The 22,734-nt window shown below is 36.0% G+C and overlaps 1 protein-coding gene across 1 annotated transcript in view; it reads right to left on the minus strand.

The window, feature by feature from the left end:
• The window catches only part of LOC109064015 (pleckstrin homology domain-containing family A member 7-like), an 85,594-nt gene that overhangs the window by 11,587 nt on the left and 51,273 nt on the right, over positions 1-22,734 (minus strand). The window contains 12 exon segments of the mRNA XM_042775812.1: positions 320-403; positions 655-708; positions 2,386-2,496; positions 2,741-2,824; positions 4,866-5,394; positions 6,197-6,664; positions 9,029-9,034; positions 9,931-10,106; positions 15,494-15,594; positions 17,252-17,324; positions 19,758-19,862; positions 21,076-21,190. Of these exon segments, the coding sequence (XP_042631746.1) occupies positions 320-403; positions 655-708; positions 2,386-2,496; positions 2,741-2,824; positions 4,866-5,394; positions 6,197-6,664; positions 9,029-9,034; positions 9,931-10,106; positions 15,494-15,594; positions 17,252-17,324; positions 19,758-19,862; positions 21,076-21,190 (1,906 nt within the window).

The raw sequence follows: 22,734 nt of genomic DNA on the forward strand, positions 1-22,734 counted from the left end.
TTTCAGAGGAATACTCTACCGCATAAGACCGATTACTAGATATCATACTGATGGACCTTATGAGATAAATAGCTTGATAAAGAAAGAAAAAGAATGCATTGGCGAATCAGCTGGCTAAATGTGGGTCATTCCCTGCACATGCACTGAGCTTGCCCGTCCCCATCCAGACCTGCCGTCTCACACATACCCACAGCACAACATATCACTCACAAAAGGCAGGGAGGATAGGCGTGCAGGTGCCAGGCTTGTGCCACACAAAGCTATGTGCACCGTGTAAAGCAATGGCAACGCGGACACTCTGGATGCTGACAGTGCTTACGTTCCAGAGTGGTCTCAAACCCCCCGCAGTGCAGGTTTGTAACACACTGTGAACCATGAGGATCAATGGCTCTAAACTTTTCATCTGTGGCAAATGGAGATAGACAGTTACAGTCAAAGGAGGACCAGCCTTGACTGGATCATTACTATTACCATTACCATTCTAAAACCATGTAATTCCTGATTATGCCACAAAGTTAGCATACTAAATATAAACAGTTTCTGAAATAAAGCCAATTCTTGATTCCTTGCCTCAAGTGAGGTTTCTGTGCTGTGTTAGTGTGTTAATACAGAAGGTAAGACAGGAATAGAGAGACAGAAATGGAGAGGTCCCACCTTCAGATCTAAATATTCCAGGTCCTTCTTCAAGTGCATGTATGTGTCATCAGCCTGTAAGTACAAGGGAAATATTTCAATTGACACTCTTCTACTCTTTAATTAACACTAATCAGTTGTTTCATTTATCCACCACACACTTTAGGCTAACACCGCACTAGCATTAAAGCAATAGCTGGCTATGCACCTATTACGCCAACTTTGGGACATACTACACATATCACACTCATTATTGTTGAACACTGTTCGCATTTACATCAAACAAACAACATATTATACACAACACCTCAAAAAATTTTTTTTTAATAATATAATAATATTTTTTAATAAAAGATGTCTCTTATGCCCATCAAGGCTTCATTTATTTGATCAAAAAACACATTAAAAACAGTAATATTGTGAAACATTGTTTCAATTTAAAAAACCTTTTTCTATTTTAATATATTTGAAAATGTAATTTATTCCTGTGATGGTAAAGCTGAATTTTCAGCATCATTACTACAATCTTTAGTGACACATGATCCTTCAGAAATCATTTTCATATGCTGATTCTGTGATTGATCGATTATTTTTTAAAAAGCTATAACATTATAAATGTCTTTACTCTCACTTTTGATCAATACATTTCTTCATAAGTCGCCCTGAAGCCATACCTTTTGAACAGTAGTGTAAATTTACTTGAGAAGCTATGTCTTGTAAGCTACAGTAGTAAGAGAATACACTTTATATTTCATAAAACATTTTTTTCCCCCTTTGGCAGCAATTAGTGTTTGTTTTAAGCATAAACCTAAAAAAAAGGTTTTAAGCTTTAACCTAAGCATAAAGCAAAAATAAGTCTTAATATATAGTAATATGTAATTTTGCTTCTCAAGTAAATTTATGTTTGTTTAGGGATGTTTACAGGAAAACAAAACAAAAGTATAGATTAAGAAAATGTTTTTTTCTGATTGTGTTACTTTGATATTAGGTTAGAAACAAAATAATATTTGGTAATATTTTTAACAATAAGGTTTCATTTGTTTAACATTAGTTAATCACATTAGATAACAATCAACAATACTTCTATAGCATTTATTAATGTTAATCTCAACATTTACTAATGATCAATTGTTGTATCTGTTAAAGCATTGTGAACTAACATGAACATTTTATGAAATAACATTTCAAAAGGTTAATAAATGCTGCAAAAAATATATTGCCCATTGTTAGTTCATGTTAGTTAAAAATGAGACCGTATTGTAAAGTGTTACAGAATATTTGTTTACCTTTACCACAGTCCTTGATGCCAAAGCATTCAGTACAAAGCAAATTACGCTTAGAGCAACATATTATTACTACCAATAACAAAGCATGTTTATTATGACGTTACTCCTGAAATTATCTACGCATATCCTACAACCAGATCAAACCAGAACTTCAGATAAGGTTTGCACAGACTCCAGCGTACACCTACTACTTTATGCATGCAAACAATTTTGATCTTTGCATTTATGATGTTTGGGAGCAACAGCGAAAGCATACTCATGTAGTATGGCATTAATGTCTCAGACCATTTACATATGAAATTCATGCCAACGGTGGGACATCTAGATACAGCCCCTAAGCATGACATGCCAGGCGGGCAATACAAAGAAGCATCATGTAACAAAGCCAACGGAGCTACAGAGAGCCAGGCGGGGTAAATAACAGCAGCAGAGGCACGCTAGCTGGGCAGGCCGAGCCCCTCCTGACCTTCACCCGAGGACACAACTGCTGGAGGTGGGCCAGCGCATTGTTGCGCACACCTGCCATCATGGCCTGGTGTCTCCGTAACTGGATGAGGAGAAGGGTGAGCTCCTCCGGCTGGACCATAGGTTGTGAGGGTACAATCAGGGCAGAGAGAGAGAGTTATGTGATCAGATTATTTACATGAGCGCCCATAAGAGCCATGAAAAGAGGACTGGCTCCACCAGCAGAGGTTTTTTGGTTGTCATTTTATGCCACTTTGCTGATATCTTACAGCAGCACAAAAGAGACAAAATAAACCTTCAAATCTCATTTCAAACTATTTGTAATCACTAAATATTTTTTCCAGAAAGAAACTTACCGTTTTTCCATGCAGGCTGGGTGTACTGACTGTGTGTGTGATATAGCCGGATGGAGGCATTGAGCGTCTCTCTATTGTGGCTGACTGCAGCAGGATAAAATAAAAAGAAAAGAGATGAATGCATTTAAATATACTAAATCAAAAAACAGACATAAGCAATATGTCTTTCAGTATGTGCTCGTCAACATGCAACACTATAATAACACTATCTGCATTTATTTATTCAAAAAATACAGTAAAAAAAGTAATCTATTACTAGAATTTAAAATAACTGTTTTCTATTTTAATATATTTTAAAATGTAATTTATTCCTGTGGTGGCAAAGCTGAATTTTCAGCAGCCATTACTCCAGTCTGATCCTTCAGAAATCATTCCATTATGCTGATTTGGTGCTCAAAAAACATTTTTATTATTATCGATGATGGAAAAAAAATTTCTGGGGAAATCATGATAAATTTTTGCATGATTCTTTGATGAATAGAAAGTTCAAAATAACAGAATTTATTTTAAAATAGAAACCTTTTGTAACATTATAAATGTCTTTACTGACACTTTTGATCAACTAAAGGGATACAAAATGAAAAATTTTATCATTAATCACTTACCCCCCATGTCGGTCCAAAACAACGTACAAGCTCCGTTCGTCTTCAAAACACAATTAAGATATTATGGATCAAAACCGTGAGGCCTTTGACTTTCCCACAGACTGCCAAATAAATAACAGTGTCAAGGTCCATAAAAGGTAAGAAAGTCGTCTTCAGAATACTCCATCTGCCATCAGACGTGCAATCTGGGTTATATGAAGCGACGGGAACACTTTTTGTAAGTAAAGAAAACAAATATATATAACCCAGATAGCACGTCCGATGGCAGATGGAGTATTCTGATGATGACTTTCATACCTTTTATGGACCTTGACACTGTTATTTACCTGGCAGTCTATGGGACAGTCACAAGCCTCCCGGTTTTCATCGAAAATATCTTAAATTGTGTTCCGAAGACGAATGATGCTTTTACGGGTTTGGAACGACATGGGGGTAAGGTATGGTGATTAATGACAAAATTTTCATTTTGGGGTGGAGTATCCCTTTAATCTATTCTTGCTGAATAAAAGTATAAATATGTTTAAACAAAAAATCCTGAACCCAGACTTGTAAATGTTAGTGTACATAAAAGTAAAAAAGGACAGTACACACCAAAATATACTTTTAATAATTTAAAACTTTTGAAATACAACATATTTGGATTTAATAATCACCATGGATTCAGCCAAGTTTTAAGTCATCATTTGGATGTCTGCCTGCTGGGTAAAAACTAACTTGAGATGAAAGGTTTTTAAAGGACACACACAGGAACTTTAAGTAAAGAAAATAAATCATCCCACTCAAGCACTTTCTGAGCCTGGCACTCGTTCCATTATAGAGACACTACTGATAATTCATGCTGAATTACAACTCTGTTGTAGACAGATGGACTAATGCTGCCAGTCTGAAAACATTGAAGGCTGGTGTTATTTGATCAAGAGTTTCTGAGCAGTATTAAGATCCATCATGATGTCTCTAGTCTAATGCATGCTTCTTTCAGACTCGACCACTTCTCTTTTTAAAGGAGAGTTTTAAATCTTACTGCCAGACATTTTGTTCCTTGCAAATGCTTAGAAGCTTAGGTCAGGTTCATATAATTTTTTAAATTAAATAATAATTTACATTAATATTAAACAGGATGCATTAAATTAATATTAAATATTTTTTTTTCCTTACAAAATTAATTAACTGTTTTAAACACTGATATTAATAAGAAATGTTTCTTAAGCACCAAATCAGCTAATTAGAATGATTCCTGAAGGATCATGTGACACTGAGTGGCTGCTGAAAATTCAGCTTTGCCATCACAGAAATAAATTATATTTTAATAGGTATTAAAAAAAAGTATTTAAATTGTAATAATTAGCAATATTACTGATCTTACTGTATGTTTGGAAAATCAAATACAGCCTTGGTGAGCATAAGAGACTTTTTTTTAACCTCAAAATCTTTCATAATCCCACAGATTTTCTTGTAAATACTACTACTGTGGATTGTGATGTTATGGATAAGCAGAGTGGTTGTTAATGTCACCTACTGACCTTATAGGAGCGCAGACGGTGAGGAGAGTTTGACGGTGGCACCTCCACGGTGGGCCTGTCCTCCAGGGGTTTGACTGTAACGCGTTCTGCAGGTGTGTGGACTCTGCGTGGAGACAGCAGTCTGGACCCAGGAGGCCCGGGTGGAGGGATGTCAGCCAGGGTTGGAGGCACGGAAATAGAGCGAGCAATGTCAGAGTTGACTCTGGTGGAGGATACGGCTGTGGAGTAGTCTGGAGCGGGAGTGTACACGGGGGCGGTGGGGCTACCGTGGCGATATTGCTGTCGCTGTTGCCATTCGTAGAGCTGCCACACGGTGTTGTCATGCGTCGAGGGTCGCTGGATGTGGCTGTGGGTCATCTGGAAGTGATTGCGGTCATGGGAATATTTGTATTCACTGGGCAACTGATGGGGAGCAGTTGATGGGCTTTGCCGTGCAGCCTTTGGTAAAGACTGGTACTTGTCTATTGGGCCGTACTTCGGATGAATGGGAGGGGTCCGACATGGGATTGTGCCATCAGTGGAAACAAACCTGTCACAACCAAGCAATTATTTATTATTTTAAACATTTACTATGTATTATCTGGAGAAAATATATAGATATTCAGGTTCACTAAAGTCTATTCCAAAATTAAAATTAAAATAATAAAAATGTAAAATAAAATTTGTTATCTTTTTTTTCAGGATTCTTTAATGAATAGAAAGTTGAAAATAACATTTATTTTATGAAACTTCTGTTACATTATAAATGTCTTTACTGTCATACTATTTGATGCATCCTAGATTAAACAAATAAACCTTTCAACATTCACATAAATAAATAAATAAATAAATCTTACTGAACCATAACTTTTAAATCACAGTGTATTATTTTATTAGCTCTAGCTCTAACAGCTCTAGTCTTTGCTGTATTTTCTTCTAAAGAACATAAAATATTTTTTCCAACCTTTCCAATTTTCACAACTCAACACATCCTGATGCTTAAAATGATGCAAGTGCAAGACTTGTCTTGTTAAAATTCACACAAAAGTAAAATGAATTGTGAATGGCATTTCATGTCTATTTGACAAACTTAATATTGGGGTGCTGTTTTCTGTGAAGACGATTTTATTAAGCTTTCAACCACTTGGGGGCGATCCATCCCATGACTCTTCATAGTAACGTCTAACTCTTCTAACTACTCTCTGTACAATGTGTCTGTGACTGAATTCAGAGAGGCATACCACCATAGTACTCCAACTCCATATGCCCTATCATTACATGGTAGAAAAAGAAAGAAAAGTATACTAATCTGAATTTAGCCTCAGTAAAAAGCGAAGGATGTGTACGCTCACCCCTGGCGTTCTTCCTTGTGTACTTTGACCCAGTTCTCCACCTGCTCCAGCGCACTCCTCCTCTGTACCTGAACAGGAGTTTGAGAAGAAGGTGTAGGCCCCCTCTGATACCCAGGCATGCCGTTCTGCTCTACGGGTGTACCGTTCCTCAGCACTGGCGGGGTCGAGACGGCCCTGGAAGGAGCTCGAGAGGGAACTTGGGATGCTGGTGCTGACCCTGGAGCTAAAACCTCCACCTCTACTATCCTGCTCGCTGGAGATTTACCCCTCGCCTGCTCCATCTCTCTTGGAGCAACCTGAATCTCCACTTCTCCAACAAATGCTTCCTGCTTCTCCTCCTGCAGCTCGTCACTTTGGATAACTTCAGGTTCTGGAATCACGAAGCTGTTGATGTGGTTGGTCTGAGGAACAGCCTGCTGCTTGAGTTTCTCAGAAACGTTCACTTGGTCTGGTTGATCCGACTCGTCTCTGTGTGGCAAAAACATGACATGCAAAGGTCAGTGAGGCTTTATGAGACTATTATATGATGCTTTTTCATGATGCTGGATCACATGTAAGGTCTGTTAGATTAACACCATTCCACACAGCATGGAGTCTGGACCATACAGTAAAACCCAGCCTTCAAACATGAGAGAATCTGCTCATGAAACTAAATACATCAATCACTGTAAAAACTGTCTTATTTAGATTCACAACTCTAGTCTTGTTAAGCTCCAGGATTCACGTTTTACACAACATAGCAGAGACAACCACCCACCATAGCAACTACACAGAATACTTTGGAAGCTGCATAACAACACCCTGGGTGGTTACCCACAATAGCAAGTGCATAGCAACCCACCAAAAACACTAAGAACTTCTTAGCTGGTGCATAGTTATGGTCATGCAACCACCTGCAACTGCAAGAACTGTGGAATGAAAAATGATTCAATACCACCATGTAAAATTAATTCCAGCTTCAAATTGTCCATATATAGCAGTCTAAATGTGACATGATTAAATCAGGCCCTGAGTGAATCTACATTTGGAGAAGACATGGCCACTGGGAGCTTGGCTATCTCTACTGGAGCTCACTCTACAGTCAGACTAATAATATCCAAGCTGCACAGACTAAAAAGAAATGGCCTCCAGTGGCTCTTTGGATTCAGGCACACTCAAAGTCTACAACAGCCAAATCTCCATCTGCATTTTAACATGAACAGATGTTCCTTTAGGCATGATAATATCTACAGTATTTAGGGATATGATTATTTGGGTACCGATTGAGAAGAGATGCATTTATTCTAATATTTAGACATGAAACAGTCCCTTGTGAGGAACTTTAGCATACTTTAAAAAAGTACTTAATGGAAATAATAAAAGAATATACTTTTTAGACACTTAATTGCATGTTAATTGCAATTAAATTAAAATGTATTATAGTCTACATTTATATTAAATGCAATCAGCTGAACTTTAGAGTGCTTTTTAAGGCCACTAAAGTAGTACTTAATTACATATTTATATGTAATTAAACTATTACTTCTATTGTCTTTGAAATATGGTGAAAGTGTACTGGCTAATATTACCAACAAGCATTAATTATATTTTACAGACTAAAATATAACGTAATTTCTATTAACGTGCATGTCATGGATTTAAATTTCTTTGTATTTAAACATTTGTAATAATGAAGCTGCAATTTAGTACATTTAAAATGTAGTAAATAGACAAAATATTAAAATTGCAATGCAACATCAATTAACACTACAGTTAAAATTATAATAAAGTACTTTATCTACTTGAATATGTTAGTTAACATCAAAATAAATGTACTTTTACTGTATAATGCATGACAAAGAATTATTAAAACAATAATTTAAAAAAATTAATTAAAAGGAAAACATTTAATACAAGGTGTGTTAAAGTGTACTCTGTAAGTACAGTTATGTGGCCTTTAATTAATATTATATTATCTAGATGTACAATATTTTTTAAGTACTGTACAAGTATCCATTTACTTGTACATTTTAGCGTACTTCTTCTTCTCAAAGGTGTTCAAACTGTTCACACAAACAGCCACATGTGCAAATAGGCTGGACCCAAACAAAGCCTACAGAGATTCTCAGAAAATATCAGTAGGACATGAAACGGCAAGGCATAAGCATGACTGATTCCTTTCAAATCACCAAACAAATGGTATACGCAAGACAACTCTGGCAAAGGAGAAAGGGAAAACACAAACATAAGGGCATCTATGAGAATGAAAAACCACTTTATGAAAAGAAATGACTCAGAATGGGGTTTTTATCCAGGACTATCACAGTCTAATTTTCTGCCTCGCTAACTGCCAGCTCAAGCTGACACTAGTCTCATTAGTGTTGGGCTGCTATGACAACTTGGTGCCAATTTGGTGCCTTGGTTAACGACATCACCAGCCGTGACAGCTAACTATTCAATCTTTTATGGGTGAAATTGGGCGACACGCATTACACGTCAACAGAGAGCACTGATGGTCTTGAAAGATGGCTAAACCATACACGTTTATGCAGCCTATGTTCACACAGTCAGCGTTTAAAAAACAGTGTGACTCCAGATTTTTCCTATTTATGTTTATAGTATCTGAACTAGGGATGAATATTTTGTCATTTTGACTGTTTGAGTATTCAGTCCACATCTGAGCTGAGTTTGGGCTCTGTGACTGTCTCAAAGAAGTGAGGCCGGCCCAGACAACAGAGAGACAGGAAGCTGTCTGATACCCGTCTGGCCTCCTCCACGCTGTCAACCAACAAGACTGATGCCCGACAAACACTTACAGACTCACAACGTCCCTTGACACAGACTGGGGAAGACAGTACACTTTAAACACAGCACATACACTATTTAACAAACACTTGAGAAAACAGCTGCAAATAAACATTTAATCACACAAAATTCACATTTTTAGATTAAAATATAGAAAAATTACTTTTGATTTCATGACTAAATGAGAAACTTTTTGATTTTCACGTTTTTATTTTCGATTTTTTTGGATTTGAATTGCATATAAAATCTCTTTCTAAACTAATTCAAAATAAACCTACTAATAAAAATGGGATGCATCTTTGTCAGTCATACATAAATGGAACAAGTACGAGTTTTGCACTCACAAACATGATGGCATGGCAATAGTAGGCTCTTCTGTGTCAGCCGCGCTGTGCCAATGCGCTGTGCTTTCAAACCAAAGTGTAAATACACGTAAAAAACATATCTTTGTGGTGCGGCTGACACAGAAGAGCGTATGCCATCTGCGTACTGCTCAGAATTGCCAAAATGGCGCTATGCTGATTTGTAGAGACACAGAGGAGCTGAACTGTTGAATAAAGTCATTATTTTTGTTTTCTTCATGTATAAAAAGTATTCTCGTCACTTCATAATGTTACGGGTGAACCACTGATGGCAGATGCAGTATTCTGACAATGCTTTTCATACTTTCCTGGACCTTGACACTGTTATTTACTTGGCAGTCTATGGGACAATCTCAAGCCTACTGGTTTTCATCCAAAATATCTTAAATTGTGTTCCCAAGACGAATGAAGCTTTTATGGGTTTGGAACGACACGGGGGTAAGTGATTAATGACAAAATTTTCATTTTGGAAGGGAGTATCCCTTTAAGTAAATTCTTGTTTTAATGACGTTTTGATATTTTTCCTGGCCATAAAAAACACAATACTGGTTAAGAAAATGTTTTTGAAAAGTTTTGTGACTCTCTGACCTCCTCACTGTGTGGGTTTGCATCAGTGCAGCCTGGTTCATGGCCCTGACCCAGCCATTCATGTCCTCCTGTGTGTCCGCACTGAAATAGTACGTCCTCATCCCAGTGTGCTCCGCCTGCGAGCCAATCACAGAGCTTTGAATTGTAAATAGGGAGCGCATCCCTGTGTGTGTAGCCTGCAAGAGAGAAAGCACTAAAATCAGTCCAGCCCTGGCGAAAAGGAGAAACACTGCATCAGCAGATAAGTACTGGCCAGAGGAGCTTCTGAGATTTCAGCATGATAGTTAGAAAGCGTGAAGGAATACAACACAGCGGACATACTGATGAGACACAGGAAGTCAGAATGAATAAAGCAAATGCCGATCAAGCCAAGGCCAAACTGTGATAAGAAACACATACAGTATACACACCAATTTAAATAATTTTTCAGATATGAAATCAAAGCTACAGGAACAATGATATGAATCAGCATGAAGGACAGACGAAAAGACCAAAGGTCAGATTTGTTACAATAAGCACACCACCCAATAAAAGTAAAGCGAAGACAGTACACGTTTGCAAATACTAAAATAAGTGATAAAAAAGTCATATGGTATTAGCAAAGACAAGTTTATTTATATAAAGACTACTACTCTTATGTTTATGTTTCTGTGTTGCACAAATTATATGCTACTAATATAATTTAATATAATATAATAATGTAAGAATATTATAAAATATAGTAAAGCATAATAAATTTAATATATTTTACCCCTGTGTTTCTTTTAAAGTATATTAATTAATTAATTAATTAAAAGTAATTACAGTAAAGCAAAGAAAGTATGGGTTTGAAAACACTATAATAAGTATACATTAAGTCATACATTATTTTCAAAGACAAGTTTATTTATATAAAGACAACTACTATGAATAAGTTATCATTTAAATTGTATGATTTCGGTAACATCACATCAGTGTTGCACAAATTGCAAGTTGTTGAATATGAATTTATATAACATGACATGACATAACATAACATAATATATATTATTTCCTTTTTACTTAAGTATAACTAAAATAAAACACACATGCAAACTGCCATTCCACAAAACAGCACAGACGCTGTTTTAATTAACATGAACTCAGCCTGCAATTTCCTCATTAAAAATAGATTCAGAGAGAGTAACTTGCGCTGCATTCGATTACGTAAAACAAAACGAAGAGACAATTATGGTTCATTAGAGACATCCAGTCTCGTTTCTTCACTAATTCGTTTCCTTTCTCTCTAAGTGTAAGCAGAAAGCACAACACAAAATACACAGTCGCATGAAGACGCGCGTGTTTACATGACTAGCTCATTAAAGGCAAGCAGTGAGGTGCTAAGCTGCTGCCTGTGTTTTAATGGTCCACCGAGGGAAAGCTCTGCAATGAGGCTGTGAAACGCAGACAGATGGCTGATCGGTTTGAATCATGCAGGGGGCCTGGACCACTTCAGATGACTAGATGATAAATACCCAGCTAAAACATCCACTGAACTAACCCCTATCTAATTTCTTCAGACCAATGAGACTTATGTTATACAATAAATAGTGTCTATATTTATTCATATTCATGTAGTTTCAAACCAGTGAATTCCACAGAATTCCACAGAACACACAAAGCGATATTCTGATGAATGTGAATGCTGCTCTTTTCCTTACACAAGTATATACCGTGACCAAGGGCTGTACATAAAGAACACAAATGCACAATTAAACGAATCCATTCCAAGCCTTCTTAAGCGTTATGTGAACAAAAGACAGAAATGTGAGTTGAAAAGATCCTGTCATAGCACTCATATTTCATTTATACTTCCGTGTGTTCAAACTTCAATGGCATCTAGTGTCATTCATATAGACAAGGGCAGTTTTCAGTGGATAATGACTTTCTTTTCTTTTTCCCAATAACTTCAGAAGACTTGGAATTCAGTGCACATGTCAAATGGACTACTTTTATAATGACACTTAGCTTTACAGACTCTAGTCACTGTGTGATTTTACTGTATGAAAAAGAGCTGTGTGAATAATTATTGAAAGCACATCCATTTGTGTTCAATAAAAAGACAAAAAGTCGTACATGTTTGGAATGACATGAGAGAGAGTATGATGACAAAATATAAGTTTTGGGGTGAACTATTACTTTAACTTCAATAGAATGTCTGTGAACAGAAAAAGTCCATTATATAATGTTAAGTTAAGAATGATCAATCAGAACTGGTCGTCATTATTTGTTTTGTTTTTTAATGTATGCACACAGAAAATGTTCCATCTGCACTTCAAAAGTTTAGGGTCAGAATGATTTTTATCATTGTTATTTAACAAAAACACATTAAATTGATCAAAAATGTCAGGAACGGTTTTTACATTGTTGAAAAACTAAGCTAAACTTAGCTTACCAAAAGTTTAATTCCATGTGATATTAAATCATAATTCAGATCAGATTAAATCATAACTTATTAGTATGATCCAACAGGCAAAAGTACTGTATGTGCACACAAAAACAGCTGTGTACACACAGAAGACAAAACAAAGCGCTAACAATAGCATGCAGCTTCCTTTCTTTTCGGCACCCTGCAGCATGTAGGACTATTTGAAGATGCTTTTAGATTAACCAGGCCTTTCATTAAAAGCATTCTCTATTATGTCATCCACGATCCATTATAAGAACGCGGTGCCCTGGTACAGAGAGCTTTTATTTAACAGCTCTGTTGGCTTTCAGCTGAACTGATTCCACTGCACAATATACATGTCTTGATGATACAGTAGTCAAACTCTAGAAAGGTATATGTTAAATATGTCTGTTAGGGGTGTGAATTGATTCGATTCAGGATTCATCGATTTTTGATATGATTCAATAACGATTTTTTGCAAATTTAGAACTATTCTGTTCAGTCCGGTTCACAATGAGAATCAATTTGAATTCAATTAATGGTTAGATTCTGTATTTGCATTCATAGGATTATGTAAATGCTTCTCCTGAAGTGTTTTAGGTATGAAAAGCCCAATGGCTTTTCCACCATTGGGCCAATTGGTTCTAAGAACAGTAAGGAACGGTTACATTCACATTTCCACTTGGTTCGACTCGATTACACACCGTTCTCAACCTGGAACTGAACTCTGCTTGTAGAATGCGTGTAGTGGTCTCTCAGGATTGGTCATTTGTTTGTCTGGCTACTAGTTTCTATTTGTAGCTGGCCAAGAGTGCTTTGTGCAAAGCAGAAATATCTCTTGATTCTCTATCAAGTGGTCACTATTTACATCTCAGCTCGGTTATCAGCCCTAAAGTGGAAATTGAAACCATATCTGTACAAGCTTGGCTGGAGAGGCACAGAATCGAATGGTTAAGCAATGAGTACAGTTTGGCCTGACAGTGGAATATTTAGTTTATTGCAAGCAACTTGAAAGTAAACACAATATATGTGCATACATGATCCTATGTACATATAGGATATAACCAAGTTTAGTGTGTCAATTTTCCATATTCCATTTATTTCCATGACTTGTCTTGGTGTGGAAATAACCATGGCAACCCAGACTCATTAAACTAATCCAAACATTACAATATTACAATATTCTCAAGGTCTCATATGCAACTAAATTGAAAAAAAATCTGCTATATCCTATGACCACTCAAATGTCTGCTGGTTATTGTTTTCTGAACAGAATAATTTCACACATCTCAAAAAGAGGAAATAATGTCAGTGAGAAAGGTCACAAACATTCCCAAAGAATTTGCACATGCCAAAGGTTAAGGTAGAGAAACTGTAGAGTTAAAGTTGTACCTATTTATAGATGATGCTGAATGTGTCTCAGAGCCTTTCTGGACTGTCAGTCACTCATCACAGACAGGAAGCCCACCAATGGGAACAGAAGAAGGACATAGTTCAGCAAATAAAGGACAATGACTGGTCACCTGAATCAACACCTACAAGCTTTTCCTGTTTAGGATATGTACGCGTACTGGGAAATTGTCAGTATAATTTAAGGACCGTCAGCACCGTCAAGATAAGAGGGTGACAGAAACAAACAGCAGGAGCGCCATGCCAGACCACAAAACAGCCCGCAACACAAAGCACAAATGCCCACAGTTAGAAGCCATAACAGAAATAAAGCTGAGGTTTGCTGAGCTCAGTAGCCTGGGTCTTTCCCACATTCCTACCAATATCTAGAAGTTCATCGCAGGAATCAGTAAAACGCTCTCTAGTGCTTGGCCGTGTCTATACCAGCATGTGGGGTGAGTTTGCTGGCTGAGCAGAATTCACTGCAGTAAGCCTTCTTTTTCATAGAGGATTAGTACAGATTACAGACTCATTGCTGCCCATCTGAGTCACTCAATACCAAAAATCTCCATCCAGATACCAAGGTAAACATTCTCTCTTGTGTGAAGCTTACGGCAAATGATCCGTAACCCTCTAAAGAGAGTGTGATACAACTACTAGCTCCTCGCCAACAGTTCTGGAGAACGATGTGACACCGTAGGCTGTGTAAAACTATCCGTTAAAGAAGGAAAGTGAAAGAGGAGTGCTGCAAAGTGCAAACTGAGAGCAACGTGTACTTTAAACCATTAAGCGTTAAGATCTTCTTGATGTTTCTTTCCGCTCCCACGTTGAAAAATCTCCTGCTTTGAGAACAGGGGCAGGAAGGAGTTGAGCAGAGAGAGGTAGACTGGTTATGTAACCTTGTTACCCTCAGGATGAGAACAGACCCATACATTCACTATGTGTCATGAACCTCATGAGGACAACAATGAACCACACAAGCTGCAGGGGATGAAACCACAAGAACTAGTCTTCGCCTACAAAAACACTGGCACATAGATAAGCACCAAAAAAGAAGAGCTGTATTTGTATAAAAACAGCTTGTGTAATTGGTTACATACAAATTGACGGCCTTCAAGCGGAAAATGTATTCTAAATGGTATGAAAATGTTGATAGTACACTAAATGGTTCATTTCTGTCTACAGGGCTGAAGCCATGCAAGATAATGAAGCATGCATATTCATAACTGCAGGGAGTGACTCAAAGTGACTTTAAAATCAGCAGTTGCACATGACAAAACAGTAAGACACAGAAGAAGCAGCTAGTGCAAGGGAAATGAGATGAATAAGCATTTACAGTATTTACAGTCAGCAGGTCACTAGCACAATATAAACTGTGACGGAGTTTAGGACCTGTTTTACTCTGAAGAGGCTCATTTTGTGATAATTACACAGCTACTTCGGTTAATCGGTTGCTTGGGACAATTATGGAGTCACACATGAAAATTACAATCATCATTAAAAAATGTTTTGGAGAGAACTATTGGTTCTGTGATTACAATAAATTTCGATGGAAGTTTTCAATCTGTAAAAAGTATCATAAAAAGTGCTTTATTTCACAGTAAATGATAAAAAAGGTTCATTTTTGGGTGAACTGTCCCTTATAACTGTTATACCTTCTATGTAAACGTTGCATAGCATACAGTTAAGGGTTGCAAATTTAATGTGGTGAATAGCTTTTAAAATTCTTTTAAAAGTGTTGCTATCTGTGTCAAAATAAGATCTTACCTTGAAGGCATATTTTCGGCTAATATGATCTTCAGGTCCCACAGGAGCGATAGTGTAGCTAGACAAATGAAACCCACCAACCACCCACCACTAACGACTGTCTGTTAAAAAAAAACCAAAACAAAAACAACAACCACTTTGTCTTTCTCACTCTCTCTTCCTTCCTGGCATGCGATACTCTCTGACCTGTGTTTCTCACACCACTATGATAACATCATCAAATTTCACATATTTAAGTTCAGCCTCATTCTGCCTCCTTGTTCCGCCCTGACCATTCCTTTCCAGTGGAACGCTGGTGTGTGTGGGAGTGAGAGTGTGTTTATGTGTGGGTGTGTCTGAGACAGAGATTGAGTGGTGAGTTGACAGGCGATAAGGGTGGCTGGATTAGGAAGTAATGGGTTAAAAATACTTCTGCTGTAGGTTGTTTGAAGGAGAGATTCCAAACCGAGGCAGGTGACTCTTTCATTTGAGTGTGCAGAGAGCTGGGGGTCTGAGGCAGAGAAGAGTAGACTGAATGGAAAATGAGGACGGATTACATCCCATTATGACCAGACGGGGGAAATAAGTAAACATGCATTGACAAGCATCAAATGGTGAAACAGAGTAGATCTGATATTTGATGTCAGATGTCTTAAATTTCGTCTGTTTTTCACGCAAAGTTACTATAAGCTGTATGGTGAGCTGTGTAACAATTCCTTCTACTGTACTGCATGAATAAAATAAGAGCATAAGGGTTTGGAATGACATGAGGGTGAGCATATAATGACAGAATTGTATTTTTTTGGTGAACTATTCTTATAATGTAGCTCTCCCTCACCAAATAGAGGTTTATTCAACTGTACTATCAGTATACTTCTTTTAATCTAAAATAAGATTATACTTTCAGTCTAGTTTTTTTGTACTTTTCAGAGATATACTAAATTTATACTTAAGTATACTTGAAAAATCAAGTATATTTGGTCTATACTTTGGTCTGTACTTAATCTTTTGACTGAGATGTAGAATTATATTATAATTTAAAGTATACTTAGTATAGTTTCCTGTTATTCCATCTGTATGATAATGCCAAAAATGTGCTTCATTTAGACATATTTTAGATACTGATCTAATAAACTTACATTTTCAAGTTTAGAGTAACAAAACAGCCTTGGGGTGGAATAGCTTAGAGCAAATAGTACATGGTTGGAACCGAACTTCATCTTTTTTGTACACAGTACTATTAACCCACACAGCAACAGATAAACATTTGGCTGATTTTATTGACAATTCTTTCATAGTGTGAGTAAACTGTAAGTACGATGTTAAGTTCACTTAAAGAAACATTACAAAAAAACTGATTTTTTTTTTTTACTGCTTTATTTTCCTTTATCTTCACTTACCTAATAACAATATATAATAGCAATAACTTAAACTGATTTAAAATCTTTATAATAACACAAACAAGGTTTGAGTCAGCTGAAATAGCAAGTTGGTGTGATCCAAGAAACTGCATAAATATGAGCAACCCAAAAACATCATATTCATTTCCCTGAATAAACTACTTTTAGAGTTTGCTAAACATATGATGTTAAACTCTGGGGACAGTACATAGCTAAAAGATTGAAAGTACAATTAGTAGAATTAGGACTTAGAGACCAACATGCTAACACAAACAAAATAATGCAAATAATCATTATCTGGGAGAAAAGTTAACAGGTAGGTACTATAAGCATCCATGTGTAAATGTGATTCTGTTTGATGTTTGCCAGAGCAACCCACCTTTATAGTAGAAGAGGCAATAATCAGCTAGAACAAACCATTTTCTCTTCCACAGCCGCATCCCTGAGCTGTCCTGAAAGTACAAAGCAACACAAACACTGATGGGAAAACACACACACACTCAGGCGGGTGAAGACATCTGATGGGGAAAGACAGCACTTCAAACAGGCAATTCGGAGCACTTCCCCTTGACAGCACCGATTCACTTCCAGTTAAAGAGTTTTTTCAAAGCCTATTATCAAAAACTATCCATGTAAATACACTCCTGATGTTTTCACGCCATGAAAGACCCATGTGTGCATGTGTGTTTGTGTCTGAATAACTAAAAAAAGAAAAGCCAAATGAGCTCCCTACCTAGACCGTTTTAAGATGCATTTAAAAGCTCAAAATACGCATTTCACCTGTTCAAATGTTCCTGTGATGCCCAAAAATGCTGTGTCACAAGGCTGTTACCACTACTGATGTTCAGGAAGACACATTTCCCCAATATTCAGATCTGCGTATACGTGCATTAAGAAATTTGAAATAATTTGACAATGTTTTTTTGACAACCCAATACCATATATAAGAAATAATCTACCGATATCCTATATAATTAAAAAAAAACTAAACCAATATCTAAGAAATCAGGTGCCAAAAAACTATACAATGCCGATATAATATATTATATATATATTATATATATATATATATATATATATATATATATATAAAATATTCATTTATTAATATTTAAGAAATTTGAAATCATTTGACAATGGATTAAAAAATAAATGTGTAAAATAAACATACTTTAGATGAAAAAGTATTTTTCACAAATAAATAAATATTTAATAAAAAATATAATTAAAAAGGAAGTAAACACTGTAACCAACAGGGCACTCAGTATTCTGGGAAGTTTGTGTGCATTGGGAATCATATTTTTCAAATAAAGCAAGGGTAACACTCATGTAACATACAGCACACAGAGAAAATGACATGAATATGACAGTGGGCAAATGCATAAAGCGCAGCATAATTTAAAATCATGAGTTTAAAGTTTAAAATATTAAATTCACACGGACCGACCGTCACGCAGAGAACACGCGATCATGCACACTTCACAAGATCTCACAGCTGGATTCAACTAAGTTTGCAAGGTTTGTGAAATTAAATGTTCATTAGCCATTCAAAGATTTGTTTTAATATATATAAATGCGTATCTGCTTAATGCTGATAGCAAATTATATTATAATGGATATTAAAATGTTTGCCTTTCTATTACTAATAATATAAAAGCAATCGTTATAATACTTTTTGATCAAGCGCTCTTTATGCGTACAGTGCGTATAGTCATTCGGATTGATTACAATTAGTATTATCACACAAATACCATGGTGAAGCTAAATGGCTATAGCAAAACCATGTTAATGTGTGGTTACTTTAGTTTAACTTTTTTTTTTTTGTAGTAAACCGATGTTTAATTTTTATAAAGGCAGGCTACATCTGTAATTAAATCATTATGTAATTGAGTGCATTAATAAACGTGAGTATCTTACCTGACACTGATATTACAATAGCCAGTCTTAACAGTTTATGTGAGCTGGCTCTTGATTTTATTATTGTTATTTTTTATTGTTTCTTTGCCAGGAAGCAAATATATCAAACATGCGTGCGATAAGAGCATCTACGGTAATTCACGTTGGCCAAAACACACAATGAAACGCGTTGTGAAATAAAATATCGCCGACATACAAGCTCTGTAACATTCGGAAGGGATTAGGTTTCTCAGAGGATCACTGAGTTTGCTGAAAAACAGTAGGTAATTAGCTCTGGAATTATTACAGAGGTTGTGTGAGAAAAACACAGACGTGGCAGATTCGGATGGGATTAAAATCACCAAGTACGTCTGTGAAATACAAATTTCTCTAATGACCCCCTGTAAAACTAGTCCCGTCCGAATAGGGCTTTAGACAGAACTGTTCACAACGACAGTAAACAAGAGGGAGAGTGTGAGCTGTGTGCGCTCAGGAACACATCGGCCAAGCAGAAAAACTTATCGGCCAATGCCGATATTTGAAAAAAGCCAAATATCGGAAGCAAAACAAAAACTATATTTAAAAAAAAAAAAATAACTGCCGATATATCGGCCTTGCTAATATATCGGTCAACCACTACGTTTTGGTCCCTCCAATTTGAATAATTTGGTCTAGAATGACTAAAAGAAATGGTTGTGCTGCTTATTTCTTCTCTGGAAACTGTGATGCAGCATTTATTAGTAACAATTTTTTTTTTTTTTACTTTTGATCAATTAAATGCATTCTTGCTGAATAAAAGTATTAATTTTTTTTTTTAAAGAATAATAATAAACCTACTGAACAAACTTTTTACTGAAACAATCTGCCTTTTTATACTGGGAGTCCCTGGGTTCTTGGGTGTGTAAAGGCTGAAAACTTATCATGTAAAGTATACTTTGAAAGCAAAAGTTTGGTTAACCAATAAACAAGCATTGGTCAAATTCTCTTACCTGTTTGTAGAGCCATCCACGTACCACTGCAGGAACACTGGGATTCCGCTTAATGGCATGATCTCGTTTGCCAAAGCTATGGACCCTTCCACTGGACTTGGATCCCTATATCACACACACACACACACATACACACACACACACACACACACACACACACACACACATATATAAACTGAAGATGACTGGGGGATTTAAAGTTCATTCATCACCTATTAGTCTGGACCATCTGCCAGGGGTGCACAGCTGATCTTACAAACCATCCGCTGGCATTCTGTGGGCAAAGCAATGTAAGACTACATGTTGCCCAGCACTCACAAATGCCAGAGCACTCATACAGCTAATACATCACCACTGCACGCCGTCACTGCCAATGACAAGAGCTACAAGCACTACAAACAGTCCAAACACAGGCAGGAGATGACACAGGCAGCATTCCTGCTGCTGCATTCTTTGGCATCTCTTTAATCAAACTTTGGCAGCCGCCCATCACAACAAGAAATTACTTTTGCACATGCATTCTGTGAGTTAACATAAGATAATGATGTTATGATTATAATATTACCAAGGCTTCCATTCTAAAACGATAAACTTCATACAACTGCTGTTTTTGTATAGCAAAGGTCTAGCTTTTTAGATCAATGTAAATAATCCATGTAAAATCTTTCTATACACCAGTGACTGTGTCTGTAATGTCCCAGAAAGAAAAAGAAAAACTTATAAAAAACATGTAGTATGTTATCTCATATGACATTTAAAGTTAAAATATTTTCAATGTACTAAAATGCAACTTTATTACAAAGTTGTACTTACATTATATTGAAATACATGACATTTAAGTTTAAATAGATATTACATTAAAGTATATTTAAGTTTGGAACTGTCCTAATTAATAACAGAATTATTGGGTGGATTATGCCTTTAAATATCGGGAAAAAAGCAAAAGCATGTTATTCAGCTCATGTGTATCATATCCCAAACAATGCATCCTTACACAGATATGCACCAAAATCACTCACAATACAAATCCGTTTCATTGGTCTTCTTTGTCTGCTCAGAGATGGTAGTCAAGGGCTCTGATCACTCTGTGTTTGTGTCACCAGCACTAGGGAATTGACGCCTCAGCACAGAGGAATAAACACTCTAATTACCAGAACAGATGCTAACCAAGCATAGAGAATGTTCTGCATCAGGATTCTTGTCAAGCTAACTTACTCATCTAGTTCTATACAGTATTCTATCTACAAAATACCAGGTCTATTTTCTTACCGTTCGACTAGTTTTGTTGTCTATCCAACAGGATCAGGTTCTTACTGACCTTTGAGCCTGAGGTGGTGTCCAGAGTTGAAGAGGTGACAGTAGTTGAGGCCTCACTAATGGTGCTGGAGGGCCGTGTGGTCGTCTGTGGCTGCTTCAGCATGTGTCGGCCAGTCCTGCAGAGGAGGACACGGTGATGGCTCTGTTACGCTGCTAAATGACTTTACATTCAACACATTTCATTAAGGCTGCACAATTGAATCAGAATAAAACTGAGATATGGCTTAGTACGAGCAAAGGTTGCAATTTACTGAAATATATTTGCTGTGTGTTTCAGAATGAAGTGCAACACTGTGTCCTTTTACACGCGAGCAGCTTACGATGTATTGTTTTCAGTGTCTGAGCAGTAACTGTTGCTCCACACAAACAAATCTCTCCATCTGCTCTGAGTTTGGAACAGCTTATAACTTATATTTGAAAATGCAATGCTCCAACCATCTTCCCAAACTTGTCAAGAAACATGCTTATAAAGAAGCTGTTAAACAAATAAGTTTTAAGGTCTCTCTAAAGTTTTCCACTAAAATAAAAGCTTGGTTTATTATTTATGAAAATTTAGCCATACCCATAGATACTAGTATTTTAATTTTAAAGTAAAATATTACAATAATATTTTATCTTTTTGCATATATTTTTATTTACTAATATAATGAAATAATAATTATTTTAATCATGATTATGATTATTATTATTCTTGTTGTTGTTGTATAGCCATATTGCTATTTTGGTTGCAATTAATTTGGAAAAAAATAACACATTAAAAAACGGTAGCTGACAAACATGATGCTAGATGATGACTGACTATGTGTGTAGCCTATTAGAATGCAGTTATATGCCCCTATGGGTTTTTGTTTTATGTTTATATCATATGATATAGTTTAGTAATAATCACACAGGCATGACTGCAAATGTGATACTGACTTTATACAATAGTTCAATAAACAATAGGTTAATATTGTTAAATTTTAAAACAATATTGTCTTATATATATATGTATATATATATATATATATATTCAATATTGTTTTATTTATTTATTTTTATTTATCATATTTCAATACTCATTAAAAATTAATGAATACCCATTTATTATCATTATTTATGCAATGTTGAATCAAAATATTTCTTTTTAAATCTACCTTTTTGTCCACTTTTTTGTCCATTCAATCATTTTCTCATTTAACACAATAATGAATTTAAATTTTTTATTAGGGGTTATTTCTCAGCCAAAATTAAGATTAACTAATCGGCACATCATGTAATTAAGTAAATTAAACATTTATATCGGTGGACAGACCTAACTGAATTTTTTTTTTTTTTGACCAAATTGTGCAGCAGAAATTAAACCTGAAAACAATTTCATTAAATTGTTTAATTAAAATTAAAATCACAAAATTTATCTGAAAAATTAGTAGAAAAAATTGAAAAAATCCTGCAGCCCTACATTAATGTTACACAAATAAATATGAAAGGATGAAACATGGTTACTATTAACAGGGCAAAAAGACTCTTCTCCCGACGGTGAGAGTATAATAACCCACACTCCTCATAATTACCCATACCATTCTATTAATGCAAGAAAATAGCAATAGCTAGAATTTCAGGTTGTTTTCCAGAATTTCACATCAGTGTAAAAATGATATCCTCTTCCTATGTGATCAGA

This window comes from Cyprinus carpio, chromosome A18 (assembly GCF_018340385.1).
Source record: "Cyprinus carpio isolate SPL01 chromosome A18, ASM1834038v1, whole genome shotgun sequence".
Classification (NCBI taxonomy): Eukaryota; Metazoa; Chordata; class Actinopteri; order Cypriniformes; family Cyprinidae; genus Cyprinus; species Cyprinus carpio.